At 60.3% G+C, this 13,422-nt stretch overlaps 2 protein-coding genes across 7 annotated transcripts; one reads left to right on the top strand and one right to left on the bottom strand.

The window, feature by feature from the left end:
• Positions 1-461: 461 nt before the first annotated feature.
• On the top strand, positions 462-8,035 carry DVL2 (dishevelled segment polarity protein 2). 4 transcript variants are annotated; one of them, XM_041770844.1, is made up of 15 exons: positions 462-945; positions 3,177-3,246; positions 3,489-3,634; positions 3,765-3,862; positions 3,983-4,115; positions 4,252-4,342; positions 4,473-4,542; positions 4,629-4,768; positions 4,846-4,922; positions 5,464-5,531; positions 5,663-5,791; positions 5,883-6,014; positions 6,133-6,312; positions 6,676-6,894; positions 7,010-8,035. In XM_041770844.1, exons 1-15 carry the CDS (start codon positions 752-754, stop codon positions 7,456-7,458), a joined length of 2,196 nt encoding a protein of 731 aa, XP_041626778.1. In that variant the 5' UTR covers positions 462-751; the 3' UTR covers positions 7,459-8,035. The 4 variants fall into 4 exon arrangements, with proteins under 4 accessions (XP_041626778.1, XP_041626777.1, XP_041626776.1 ...); XM_041770843.1 differs by having other exon boundaries at positions 3,980-4,115; XM_041770842.1 differs by having other exon boundaries at positions 3,765-3,874.
• Positions 8,036-8,105: 70 nt separating this feature from the next.
• ACADVL (acyl-CoA dehydrogenase very long chain) lies at positions 8,106-13,295 on the bottom strand. 3 transcript variants are annotated; one of them, XM_041770845.1, is made up of 20 exons: positions 13,135-13,295; positions 12,974-13,049; positions 12,638-12,703; positions 12,477-12,549; positions 12,321-12,385; positions 12,077-12,211; positions 11,529-11,673; positions 11,188-11,317; positions 10,949-11,074; positions 10,378-10,576; positions 10,152-10,256; positions 9,655-9,741; positions 9,510-9,572; positions 9,313-9,414; positions 9,146-9,243; positions 8,991-9,063; positions 8,826-8,898; positions 8,642-8,714; positions 8,478-8,553; positions 8,106-8,395 (listed from the first exon to the last, which is right to left on the bottom strand). In XM_041770845.1, the coding sequence occupies exons 1-20, from the start codon at positions 13,194-13,196 to the stop codon at positions 8,255-8,257; spliced, it is 1,968 nt and encodes a 655-aa protein (XP_041626779.1). In that variant the 5' UTR covers positions 13,197-13,295; the 3' UTR covers positions 8,106-8,254. The 3 variants fall into 3 exon arrangements, 2 of the variants coding, with proteins under 2 accessions (XP_041626779.1, XP_041626780.1); XM_041770846.1 differs by lacking the exon at positions 12,638-12,703; XR_005990228.1 differs by lacking the exon at positions 8,826-8,898 and having other exon boundaries at positions 8,331-8,395.
• Between the last annotated feature and the right edge of the window lie 127 nt (positions 13,296-13,422).

Here is a 13,422-nt window from a genome sequence, read left to right as displayed (position 1 = left end):
TCCCTGACTGTCCTACTTGGGTGGGGGCGCGGTGGAAAAGCAGAAGGCGCGGGGGGCTGAAGCCCACCTCCAGAGCAGAAAACCACCCGGCTCTGCGCGCCTCCACCCCCCAGCCTGGCCCTCAGTCGGTTTGCTTCCACCGGGCACCCCAGCCCAGGACCCCCATCCTATCTCCCAACACACACGCTCCAGGGAATCAGCGTTGTTTGGAGCTCTCTGCCCGAGTGGGGCCAAACGGGATGGGTACCGCTGGCCACCCCCCCCCCCCCCAAGGCCAGTGCTGGCCTCCGCCGGGGTGCTCGGAGGACGCGGGTGGGGACACATTTGGGGGCGGGGCCGTCGAGGGCTAAGAGACCGTTGCTGAAAGCAACGATCACGTGGCGATGGCACTGGGCGGAGCCTGTAGGTCACGTGGTCGGGGGAGTCACGTGATGGGGGCGGGGCGGGCCACGTGACATGGGGAGAGGTGGGCGGGGTGCTGCAGGGCGCCCGCGACGTCGGCGGCGGTGGCGCGCGGTGGCGGCGACGACGGCGGCCGAGTCTGTGGCATCGGGTCGAGCCCTCCGGCCCGCCCCCTTCCCTTCCGTCGGCCGCCACCCCGCTGATCCCCGCCGCCTTCCCTCCGCGCCTTTCCGGCGCCCGGCCGATCTTGTCCGCGCTCGCGCGGCGGGGTGCGGGTGTGCGCAGGCGCGGTTGGGGCGCTTCGCCCGGTTGGGTGGGCGGCGGGACCCGGGAGCGCGCGGGCGAGACCATGGCGGGCAGCGGCGCGGGGGGCGGCGGCGTCGGGGAGACGAAGGTGATTTACCACCTGGATGAGGAGGAGACTCCCTACCTGGTGAAGATCCCGGTACCGGCCGAGCGCATCACCCTCGGTGATTTCAAGAGCGTCCTGCAGCGGCCCGCGGGTGCTAAGTACTTTTTCAAGTCTATGGATCAGGATTTCGGGTGAGCGCGAGGCCTAGGCTGGAACCGGTGGGGGCTGCGCGGCGGTGGATCGGCCACTGCTGAGGGGCACAGTTCGGCCCTAGGCCACGCTGGGTTTTCCTGGGCTGGAGTGCTGGACAGGGCATTATGCGGGGGTTAGATTGGGCATCCCAGGTTGGGTAAGGTTACGCTTGGACAAATCGAGTCGCACGGAGCTCCAGGACGACACACCGGGCCGTGCCGAACCAGATCAGGAAAGATTAGGCTGTCCTGGAATAGAATGGGGCACACTGGTTTATTTGGGAGTTATTCTGGGTAATCCGATGCCTTCCGAGCAGTCCTGCAGCCCACGGGCAGTATTGTGGAATCTCTGGATGATTGGGCCGTGTTGGGGTGCTTTAGAGCATTTTAGACCATCCTAGAGCAGATAAGATTGGGGACATCTGGCCTGTTCTGGTGCAGAGAAGGGTGTGTTGGGATGTTCTAGGCTGCTTTGGAGCAGATTACCAGGCTCTCTCGGAAGAATTTCTGCTGTTCTGTCTCTTCTGGGTTGTGTTGGTTGATCTTAAGTTTCTGTTGGGGTGAAGTGTTTCATGGGGACGCTCTGTAGAGAGGCAGACAGGGTTTTTGAGGCTATGCCAGTGCAGACAGCTGTATTGGGATAATCTGGTCTATATTGGTATGGACGGCTGCGTGTGGAGACGTTGTAGGTCATTGCTAAAATAGACCAATATGGCTATTCTGGAGTGTTTGGGGTCATGCTGGGCCAGACTTGGATTCTTAATAATAAATTTGTTTATGGATTTTGAGGCTGAGCTCTCCAGGTAGCCAGCCTCAGCTCTTGAAGGCAGGCTGGATTGGCCTGAGACAGTCCGTGTTCTGGGATAGCTGAATGGACTGGCTTCTACTGAGAAAGACTGTTGGACGTGAGGAAGGTGGGACTGTGTTGGGAGTTACCTTTGATTTAGATCGAAATTCCTGTTTGTTAGCAATGATGTGACCCAGGAGATAGACACAGTTGGCGGAAGAAACTTTGTATAGGTAAGCGATGCACAGTAATTTTTTTGCGAGTTGTGATGATCGCTAGCGTCGAGCTCAGCTAATCTGTAAACGGGGTTATGGTGTTAGAGAGTGGAATCATTTGCCGGGCTGGGCTCCGCCGAGACTGGGTTACATCTCTAAGAATCCAGCATTATATCGAGACCGAGCAGTGGTAGGGATTGGGCTGAGTGGCCCTATCGATAACAAGTGGGATTAAGTTGTCACGCATCCAGGCTACTAGAACCATATTAGGGTAAAGGGTTAATCAGACAGCCTGTCCTAATTTGGAGGTGAGGATGTGAGAGTATGAGAGAGACTTTCTGTTCAATGCCCAGAGTCTCACAGTTCGTGTTTATTCATGAGATACTTGTTCAACAAGTATACTTGTTAACAGTATTCAACAGATATTTATTAACATTCACCTCACCACCATCAGGGTCTCTGCTGTGTGACCAAGATGCGGTGTTGAACAGAATAGGCTGTGGTGATCCCACGTGGTGGTTGAGAAGAAGGGGCAAAGTCCTGTCCATCCGAAGGAACCCAGGGGAGGAATGACCCCAAGGCTGGGCTTTGAGGTGCGTCAGGCAGAACAGGTTGCTCAGTGTAGAATTTTGTGCCAGATGAGCCCCGGGGGAAGGGGAAGGTGGGCTTCACCTCGCTCAGCCTAGCGAGGAGGTCTCATCTTTGGGTCTCATGGGTATATTTTCATGGGGGAAAGGTAGCATGTTGGGCTAGGGCTTTGAACATGACTTAGAGAAAACCAAGAAAGCATGAGAATAGAGACTTCAGAGGGTTTGGGGACGGTGCCTTGAGGAGCAGGGTAGGGCTCAGGGAGGTTTGGAGTCATTCTGGGCTGTTAGAGACCCCAAAGGTTAGAGATCTTTGGGGCAGCTGGGGTCACTGAGGGAGTGGGATGGTCGTTGAGATTGGAGAATGAGGTTTGACTCAGACTCTAGGAAATCTTTGGACCAGCATTGAAAGCCGAGGATGAGCTGGGGAGAGGAGGAGGAGGAGGAAGGAAAGGGGGTGAGTGAATTTGGAGACTCCTGGGGCATGAGAGTGAAGTGTCTCGGTGTTGGGGAAGAGGGCCTGGCCGGGCTGCACGAAAGTCCTCGTCCTCGAGCTGGACGAAGATGAGAAGCCTCGAGTCGGGGTGCGTGTGGGGGGCGCTAGGCCGATCTCACTGGTTCTTGTGTTGTCCCTCCTGGCAGGGTGGTGAAGGAGGAGATTTCAGATGACAACGCCCGCCTTCCCTGCTTCAACGGGAGGGTGGTGTCCTGGGTAAGCAGCCCTGTCCATCCCGCATCACCAGGGTCCTGTCAGTCTGGGTCCTCACCACTCCACCTGCTTGGGGAGCCAGCTGTAGCTCCTCAGCCTTCTTTTGGAGCATCTACCGCTCCCTCCTGCTTTCCCTGTGCTTTTCACAGGCTACGTGCTTGCTCAGACCCTGTCTTCTCCCTGTCTTCCCACCTCAGATGCCTCCCTCTTTGCTTGAGTCAGTTTTTGTCATTGCATCTTTCCAGCTGGTGTCATCAGAGAACCCCCAACCCGAAATGGCTCCCCCAGCCCACGAGCCCCGGGCAGAGCTAGCACCGCCCCCCCCACCGCTACCCCCCCTGCCACCGGAGAGGACCAGCGGCATCGGGGATTCTAGGCCTCCGTCCTTCCAGTGAGTCTCTGGGATTCTTTAGTCTGGGGGAGGGAGGCAAGGAGGAGACCCCAGCCCCTGGGCAGGGGGAGGTTGAGGACACGGAGCCCCATCCCCCTGACGCGGTTGCATGCCATCTCTGTCCACCCAGCCCTAACGTGTCCAGCAGCCGGGAGAACCTGGAGCCCGAGACGGAAACCGAATCGGTGGTGTCCCTGCGGCGGGAACGGCCTCGTAGGAGAGATAGCAGTGAGCACGGTGGTGAGGGGGGCCCAGGAGCCCAGGAGCTGGGAGCTGGGCTCAGGCCCCCCTGTGATGGGGGTGGCAGCCTGAGGCCAGGTCCCTGATGGTTCTGTTCTTTCACAGCAGGGGGCCACAGGCCCGGTGGACCCTCGAGGCTGGAGCGCCACCTGGCCGGGTATGAGAGCTCCTCAACTGTTATGACCAGCGAGCTGGAGAGCACTAGCCTGGGGGACTCCGATGAGGATGACACCATGAGCAGGTGTGGCACCCAGCCCTGCACTTCCCAGTGCCACCGGCTGATGTCCTCCAGGCCCAAGCTGGTCTCTGCCTCCCTCCCCCCCCCACCTGCTCTGCCAGCCTGCCAGCCAGCACTCCCCTTCCTCTCCTCCGGACAGATTCAGCAGCTCCACGGAGCAGAGCAGTGCCTCTCGCCTCCTCAAGCGCCACCGGCGGCGGAGGAAACAGCGGCCACCCCGCCTGGAGAGGGTGAGGGGAGCTCACGGGATGGCCGCATCTTGCAGGAGTAGGGGGCCTTGGTGTCAGGGGTATGTGGGCCCAGAAAGTGAGAATCTGGGGTCATTGGAGGCAACCCAAGCCTTCCCTGTCTCCCCGCTAGGCGTCGTCCTTCAGTAGCGTCACTGACTCCACCATGTCTCTCAACATCATCACGGTCACACTCAACATGGGTATGAGGGGGCCCCGGTTGGGGGTCCAGGGCGGGGGCCCCGGGGAACGCTGGCTGGCTTCCTTGTCATGGGTGCCTGCTCTGCAGAGAAGTACAACTTCCTGGGCATCTCCATCGTGGGCCAGAGCAATGAGCGGGGCGACGGCGGCATCTACATTGGCTCCATCATGAAGGGCGGTGCGGTGGCAGCCGATGGGCGCATCGAGCCGGGTGACATGCTGCTGCAGGTGCCCTGTGGGGGATCTGGGGGGCAGGTGCGTCTCACCAGCTCTCACCCACACTCACCCGCCAACCTGGCTTCCAGGTCAATGACATGAATTTTGAGAACATGAGCAACGATGATGCAGTGCGGGTGCTGCGGGACATCGTGCACAAGCCGGGGTGAGCCACCTCTCGTCTGCTCTCCTGGTGCCCGTGGCTCCACCCTTAGCATGGGCGTGGTGGTGCGTGTCCAGAGGGGCTGGGCCATAACGTGACATCACCGTGGGGCAGAGGATGGCCCGCATGACCCCCACCTGATCGTGAGCTGGGGGGTTGTGCTCCAGAGTCTGCAATCCCCTCCCCAGTCTCCCTGGCAGGGAGCGCTGCCCTGGCGTCCTTTGTCATCTGTTGCCACTGCACTGCTTTGCCTCCCCTCCCCTTGTGTGTGTGTCCATGTGCATGTGTCTGTCCCCAACCTCAATCAGCGGGCTCAGCTTCTCTGACCTGGACTGGCTCTGCATGGACCCATACATAGAGTGTGTGTGATTCTATGTTTCAGCCTCCTTTCTAGTGTTGTTTGTGTCAGTGGGTCACCCTCACTGATGCCTCCAGGCTCAGCTATCCAGCCTGGTCCGTCTGTGTCTCTGTCCATCCTCCACCCTCCCAAAGCCTCGCCCCATCCCCCCTGCCCCTGCCTGACTGCTTCTCCCCCTCCCCACAGCCCCATTGTGCTGACTGTGGCCAAGTGCTGGGATCCGTCTCCCCAGGCCTATTTCACTCTTCCTCGAAGTGAGTGCTACAGGGGAGGAGGATGACAGGAAGGGGTGGAGGAGGGTCAGGGCAGAGGTGGGATGGGGGTCGGGGGTCTCAGTTGGGGAGTGGCAGGGAAACTATCATTGCGGGGACCTTCTCTGTCCCAGATGAGCCAATCCAGCCGATCGACCCAGCTGCCTGGGTGTCTCACTCAGCTGCACTGACTGGCACCTTTCCTACCTACCCGGGCTCCTCGTCCATGAGCACCATGACATCCGGGTCTTCTCTGCCCGAGGGTGAGCGCCCAGTCCACCTCACCCTCCCCGCCCTGGGAGGCCTTTCAGCAGTGTGTGGCCCCGTCTCTACTCCTCATTTCTTCTCCGATAGGTTGTGAGGGCCGGGGTCTGTCCATCCATACGGACATGGCATCTGTCACCAAGGCCATGGCAGCTCCAGAGTCTGGACTGGAAGTTCGAGACCGCATGTGGCTCAAGATCACCATCCCTAACGCCTTTCTGGGTATGGTTGGGCCCCAGGCAGGTGGCATGAAGATGAGGTGGCAGCGGTGGCCAGGCAGGGGTGAGGCAGGGGTGAGGCAGGAGCTGGAGAGGAGAACCTGAGTGCTCTCTGATCTCAGGCTCGGACGTGGTCGACTGGCTCTACCATCACGTGGAGGGCTTTCCTGAGCGGCGGGAGGCCCGCAAATATGCCAGCGGGCTGCTCAAGGCGGGCCTCATCCGCCACACTGTGAACAAGATCACGTTTTCTGAGCAGTGCTATTACGTCTTTGGAGACCTCAGTGGCGGCTGTGAGAGCTGTGAGTCTGCGTGTCCCCGCTGCCTCGTTCCACCTCCAGTAGCCAGCCAGGGCCACTGTTAAGCGGTGTGTGTCCTGCGTTGGGACCTGCCCTGGCCAACAACGTCTCCCTGTGTTTTGTGGCGCCCTGGGTGCGGGGCTGGGGGTACCCAGGCAGGGGGGGGTGCTGTCTCTTCTGGAGTCTCACAAGAGCATGTGGTACTTGTGGCCCTGGGAGCAATGGCAGTGGTACACGAGGAGTGTTCTGTTGGAGGTCCTTGTCTTCACCTCCATCATGCATGGTTCAGGGAATCAGCAGCTCTGCGATGCCTGACATCCCCGCTTCTTGAAGCAGCAACTCTCCATCTTTTCTCTTGCTTTCCAGACCTGGTCAACCTGTCTCTGAATGACAACGATGGCTCCAGTGGGGCTTCAGACCAGGACACCTTGGCTCCTCTGCCTGGGGCGACCCCATGGCCTCTGCTGCCCACCTTCTCCTACCAGTACCCAACTCCACACCCATACAGCCCGCAGCCGCCCCCCTACCACGAGCTGTCATCCTACACCTATGGTGGCGGCAGTGCCAGCAGCCAGCACAGCGAGGGTAAGTCATGGTCTGACAGCGGGTAGCACTGGTGGTGGGGATGGCCCAGGGGACTGGGAAGGCCGAGGGACCCTGGGCTAGGGCTCAGGCGGCTCCATCCCCTCCACCTCCACAGGGAGCCGGAGCAGTGGGTCAACACGAAGCGATGGGGGGGCAGGCCGTACAGGGAGGCCCGAGGAACGGGCCCCTGAGTCCAAGTCCGGCAGCGGCAGTGAGTCTGAGCCCTCCAGCCGTGGGGGCAGCCTCCGGCGGGGCGGGGAGCCGGGTGGGGCTGGTGATGGGGGCCCTCCCCCTTCCAGAGGCTCGTCAGGGGGTGTCCCCAATCTCCGAGCCCACCCTGGGCTCCATCCCTATGGGCCACCCCCGGGGATGGCCCTCCCCTATAATCCCATGATGGTGGTCATGATGCCCCCCCCTCCACCCCCTGTCCCACCAGCAGTGCAGCCCCCAGGGGCCCCTCCTGTCAGAGACCTGGGCTCTGTGCCCCCAGAACTGACAGCTAGCCGACAAAGCTTCCACATGGCCATGGGCAACCCTAGTGAGTTCTTTGTGGACGTTATGTAGGGCGCGCAGCGGGGGCCGCGTTGAGTTTCCTCCCTTGGCCCATCCAGTCCACCCTTGGTGCTTCTGTCCTGTGACTGGGTGTCTCATCGGTCACCTGCCCATCACGCCTCTAGGGCCTGGGCTTAGCCACCCGCTGGGGTCTTTGTCACTGTGACTCTCACCAGCAGTGCCTGGTTCCTCCCCTTTTCCTCGGGGGTGTACAAGGGACCTTTGGTTATTTTTAGCTTTACCGTTTTTGTAAGACTTCTGGGGGGTTTGAAATAGACTTTCATACACTTTTTGGACTATTTTTTTAGTAGATATTTCCACTTTTATATGAAGAATCCTTGTCTCCTGGGCCCTTTCTTCTAGCCCCAGAACGTGATCTCCCACTCTGTCTGCCCTGTCAGTTGTGCCCTGCGTGGGGTGGGGGGTGGTCAGTGGTACCTTGGGAGGAGAAAGGGGAAAGGGGTGGGCACCCTAGCCGGCAGTCAGAGGAAGCTGGGGTGTTTGGTCTTGGGGGCCCACGTAGCTGCTTTTGTTACTCTATTTATTTAGTCACTTGTATAAAATCAAATAAAGCAATAGGGGCAAACTCCCCCCGCCTCTGGCTCCTTTCTTTGGGAGGGAGGCAGGCAGCGAGGGAAAGACGAGAGGAGAGCAGAGTGTGGCTTGTGAAAATCTTTACTTGAGAGGCTGTAAGTGGGCCTCCGAGAGCAGCAGTGCCCCGGGGCCAGGGCCTCTTGAAGGCAGAATCGGGGCCAGGCCGGGCTGGAGAGAGAAGGCACGGGCCTGGCCAGGCCCCAGCGGGGAGCACTCAGAAGCCGAGGGGGTTGCTGGTGACCATGCCACCTCGCTCTACTAAGGCCTTAGAGATGCTTTTGAAGTTCCGGAAGAGCTCCTGTTGCTGCGGGTCAGACTGCAGAGCGGCCATGGTCTCCCGGACCCGGGCTGCGGCCTGGGGACAGGGAAGGAGGTGTTCAGGCTGGCGCACGCCTGCCCTGAGCCGCACACCTGCCCTGGGTAACCCCAAACCTCACCTCGATACACCAGCTGTCACAGAGCATCTTCTCATGCTGGGCTGTAGGGTGGCCCTCGCTCAGGGATCTGGAGGCCCTGGTGCGAGGCAGGAAGGGAACATGAACCTCCCTGAGCCTGGCCTGGGAACTACCCCCCCCCCCCCCCTTCCACACTGCTGCCTCACCTGGACAGAACTACCACCATGGCGTAGAGGTCAATGGCACTGTCTGCCAGGCGCTGCAGCACGAACTGTTCATCTGTCAGGTAGATGGGATGGGTTGGGATGGTGACAGCCGGGAAGGGAAGGAGGGAAGGAATGGAAGTGGGTGGGGATGGAAGCTGGTGGGGATGGGGTAGGGCTCACTCACTGACAATCCCCTTCTTGTGTTTTATCAGCTTGGCCTCCACCACAGTGGCAAACTGCTCCAGAGCCTGCACGGTCTGCACAAAGGGCAGGCGCCCAGGGCTCAGGTGGCCCAGCCACACCAGCCCCTGCCCGATGCAGGCTGCTGGCCGCCCACCTGCTGGCTTACCAGCTCGCCGCTCCGGTTCAGCTCCTGGTGGATGATGCCGCTGAGACTCAGGCCGCTGCCCAACCCTGCCCGCCTTCACAGAAGGGGGAGAGTGACTGGTTAGTGGCCGCACCCTGCCCCAGCCCACCCTGCCCCGCCCTGGGCTCAAAGCTTACCTCCTCAGCTGTTTGCCTGCCTCTCCTAGCAGGAGACCGGCATTCCCGAAGGGATTCTTGAGGGCATTGCCCAGTCCAGAAAGTTCCTTTCCTTTGTCCTGTGTGGGAAGAGGGCCCAACCGTCAGGGTGTGCTCTTGTCCCCACCCGGGCCCCAGTTTCCTCTTACCATACAGCCCTGCAGAGCCACAAACAGCCGGAGGATGTCGTTTGTCCCCTCAAAGATCCGGAAAATGCGAAGATCTCGGAGAACACGCTCCACTCCAGGCTCCTGCCGTGGGGGGAAGCCAGAGCACACGCCCCTAAAAGCCCGCTCACCCCTGCCATCCCCACCGTGGCCACCCCAGGCAGAGATCCACCTGGTACCTTCATGAAGCCCATGCCGCCCAATATCTGGATGCACTCATCGGTCACCTTCCAGGCCGCCTCCTGGGGACAGAGAACCATGTGAGATGGGTCCTGGAACCAGGCTCCACACTGGGCTCTCCCGCCCTGTAGGCCCAGAACTCACCGAGCCAAAGATTTTACTGATGGCAGCCTCAATCTGGAAGTCTGTGGATCCCTGGTCCATGTTGGCGCTCACCATGTAAGCCATGGACTGAGATCGCATGGTGGGGACACAGGAAGGAAAAGGACGGCGTCAGACTGGCCCTGATGGCCCAGAGCCCCCAGGACCAAGTCTGCCGTAGCTCCCCTCGCCTTCACCTTCTAGCTCCACCTGTTGGGCTTGGTGAAATATCTGGTCCCCGGAGATGGTTCAGCGGGGGCTTGTAGCCATGTGACTTGTTTGAAAGGGGTGAAGAAGTAAGGGTGGGGGGCAAGCGGAATAAAGTTTGAGTGGGTCTGGGAGATCAGCACAGCTTCCCGAGCCGACTGCGCCCCCCCGCATCCCCTAGGGCATTGGTGTGGAGCTGGAGACCCACTGCCCCAGGTGCTGCTGGGGGTTGTAGTCCAACCGCCGGGGGAGACGGCAGGGAGGGGGTGGGCAGGGGAGAAGGAGAGCCTTACCTCAGTCACATACTGCAGCATCGCCATCCTGGCCAGCTTCTCTTGAATCAGCCCAAAGTTGTGAATTTTCTCCCCAAACTGGGTACGATTAGCAGCATGATCCACCTGGAAGAGGGCACATGTGTTGCGTTGTGGTTCTGTAGCCCCCCCCCACACACACAAGGGGCAGGGCTGAGAGGGATGGGCCCACAGAAACCTGGGTGCCAGGGGAAGGGAAGATGCTTACTGCCTTTGCAATGATGCCCCTCATGGTGCCCGCAAGGGCTGCGGCCATGCCGAACCTTCCATTGTTGAGGATGTGCATGGCGACCTTGAAGCCACTCCCCACCTCCCCAAGCACGTTCTCTGCTGGCACCTGCACACTGTCAAAGTACACCTCTGCCGTGTTGGAGGCTTTGATGCCCATCTTCTTCTCAGGGGGCCCGCTGTGACAGGGCAGGACAGGGAAGCAGAGGTGTGCTCAACAGGTAGCCATGGGTGGGGCGGGGGGGGGGGATACCTTTCTTAGGAGCCAGGGAGGAATCGCAGCTGCCAGCATAGGAGAGGGTGCAGGCAATAGGCTTCCATGCTCACAGGGTAGATGCCTGGTTTTCTGTCCTACTGTATGTTGGGCTCACTGCTTGTGGAAGCTAAAGCTTTATATTAGTTCCATGCAGTTTAATCCCAAAGCGAACAAGCCATCCAGCTACTTGGGGTTTTGCACACATCCCCAGGGTGACCTGTAACACCATCTGCCCTGGACTTCAGTGCTGCCCCCACCTGGCTCCACTGCTTGCTTCCTCCCCAAACCCACTCACTGGGTAACACCTCCAAAGCTCCTCTCCACCACAAAAGCTGTGATCTTCTCCTTCACAGCCCCCGTGGCTGTATCTGTAACTGGTGTCTTGGCAAAGACCGTGAAGACATCTGCCAGGCCCCCATTACTATGGAAAAACGAGGGGCTATCAGGGTGTGGGAGACAGAGCAGGGGGGGGCCTGAAGTTAGGAAGAGGTGGAGGGAGAGGACAGGGTGGTATGGGGGTTGTAGAGGGATTGCCTGATCCAGATCTTGCTTCCATTGAGGGTATAGTATTTTCCACAGGGGCTGGGCACAGCTGATGATCGGATGGAGGCTGCATCTGACCCACTGGAGGGCTCCGTTAGACAGAAAGCAGCTATGCTCTCCCCTGTGGGTGAGAGCACCTTTAAACTGGGTGCTGACAGGCAGAGGCCCCTTGCTGTCTGCACCCTGCCTGCAGCTGTTCCCTCAGTGCTCCTGGAAATGCTCAGCTTCACTCCTTCCCAGAACTCCCATGTACTGAGCCACCCAGCTGTGTGGTGGCATCTGTACCCAGCCCGGGACACCCCCAGTTGCTGGGGCTCCTAGAGCCGCCTCACCAGATGCCAGTTTGGGGAGGTATTTTTCTTTCTGGGCCTTTGTGCCAAAGAGCAGGATGCCTTTGAAGCCGATGCTCTGATGGGCTCCCAGGGTGATGCCCACACCAAGGTCATGCGTGCCCACGATCTCCACCAAGCGGGCATACTGGGGGGAAAAGCAGTGTCAGGGGTTAACTGACTGTGTGGTGGGGGGAGGGGTCTTGGCAGGGCCAAATAGGGGCATCCCTACATAGTGACTGGAGAGAATCTTCCCATGGTAGAATGGGACCCTGGTCTGGAGGCTTCCCACCTACCATTAGGGCATGTGAGCCTGGGTGAATTCTGTGGCCCAGAGGGATATCATATAGTTTGGTATTTTGTTGGGAAATGTGTTATGTACTGGGAACAGAGCCATGTTTTTTGTTTTGAAAGATGTACATATTGGCACAGTCAACATCACACAGGCTCCCCTTAATTGACAAACCTAAACTCTAGGTCACATGAGGAAGGCGCTTAATCAGCAACGTTGGAATAGCCTGCGATGCTGGCAGTGACCAGGGCTCCCTCACCTGGGTGTTGCAGAGGCCCACACCACCCAGCTCGCTGGGTACTTGCAGACCAAAGGCCCCCAGCTCCTTGAGGCCTTGCAGGGTGGTCTCCTCCACCTTCTCCAACGTGTCATTCTTGGCAGGATCGTTCACTTCCTGGAGAAGACACAGGATGTCGTATCCAGGCTCCTTTTAGGCTGTTGAACACCTCTGCCATCCCATCAGGGACTGAAGCCCTCTGTCCCCAACCCCTGTCCTTCCTCACCTCAAAGAAACGGGACACAGGCCCCACCAGTTCTTTGAGAAACTGGATCTGCTCCTCACTGAGTACTGTGGGGGAGAAGGATAGGCTGGTCAGGTCACTGGGGAAGTGGAGAGGCGAGGCCCTGCCCTGCCCTGCCCCGCCCTGACGACTACTTACCAGATGGGTAAGGGAACACCTGATCGGTGGTGAGCTGACCCTTGAACATCCCCGCAGCAAAGGACTTGGATTCCTGCGCAGGGAGAAGGGGGTTTCAGCGAGCTGTCTGCTGCAGTGGGTGAGCCCCTGGCCTAGGTCCTCCCGGTATGGAGGCCACGTACCGCCTTGGCCTGCTTGTCCCTGGTCGGAGCCTCAGAGGAGTGGGAATCTGACTTCTCCAGAACCGCCTGGGGAAAGGGACAGCGAGGCCCGGTAAGGGGCTCCCGAGGAGCTGGAGACCACAGGGGAAGCGCTGGGTGCGGGCGGAGGCGGACGCGGCAACCTTTCCCCTACTTCCATCATCAGGGCACCCTGGCCTGCCCTTTCCCCTACTTTCGGCGCCACCGCGGGCGCCAGGTGTCCGGGACGGAGAGGGAGACCCCTGCCGGCGGCGGGGAAGGGGGAGCCGAGGCGGACTCCCCCTCCCGCTCCGCGCGTCCCGGGCCGCCGTCACTCACCTGAGCGGCCCCACTGGCATAGGATCGGCGGACCGGACCGGACGGGGGCTGCCCCAGGAGTGCGCTGGGCCGCGAGCTGTGGGGAGCAGGGAGGGGCTCAGTCCGGGTCCCCGGTCCCGCTGCCACCCCGGCCCTGCCCTGCTCTCCTGTCTGACTCGCACCTTCCGACCCCCAGCCTCCGCAGCTGCCGCCCCACGCTCGGGGCCATCCGTGCCGCCTGCATCTCCCAACCACTCCGGCCGCCGCGGACCTGAGCGCAGACCTAACGCCGTCCACCCGTCTGCCAAAGTCTGGCTGCCCTGGTCCGGTCTTGACTCATCGTCCACAATGCACCGGGGGGACTGGGCTTCCGGCCGCCAGCGCATGCTGGGAGATGTAGTTCCGGGGCGGGGCGGAGCCTCCCCCACCCCGCCCCTGCATTCTGGTTAACCTAGGGCTATCTCCAGATG

Source organism: Vulpes lagopus, chromosome 10 (assembly GCF_018345385.1).
Source record: "Vulpes lagopus strain Blue_001 chromosome 10, ASM1834538v1, whole genome shotgun sequence".
NCBI classification, from domain to species: domain Eukaryota; kingdom Metazoa; phylum Chordata; class Mammalia; order Carnivora; family Canidae; genus Vulpes; species Vulpes lagopus.
This window is presented reverse-complemented; position numbering and strand designations above follow the sequence as displayed.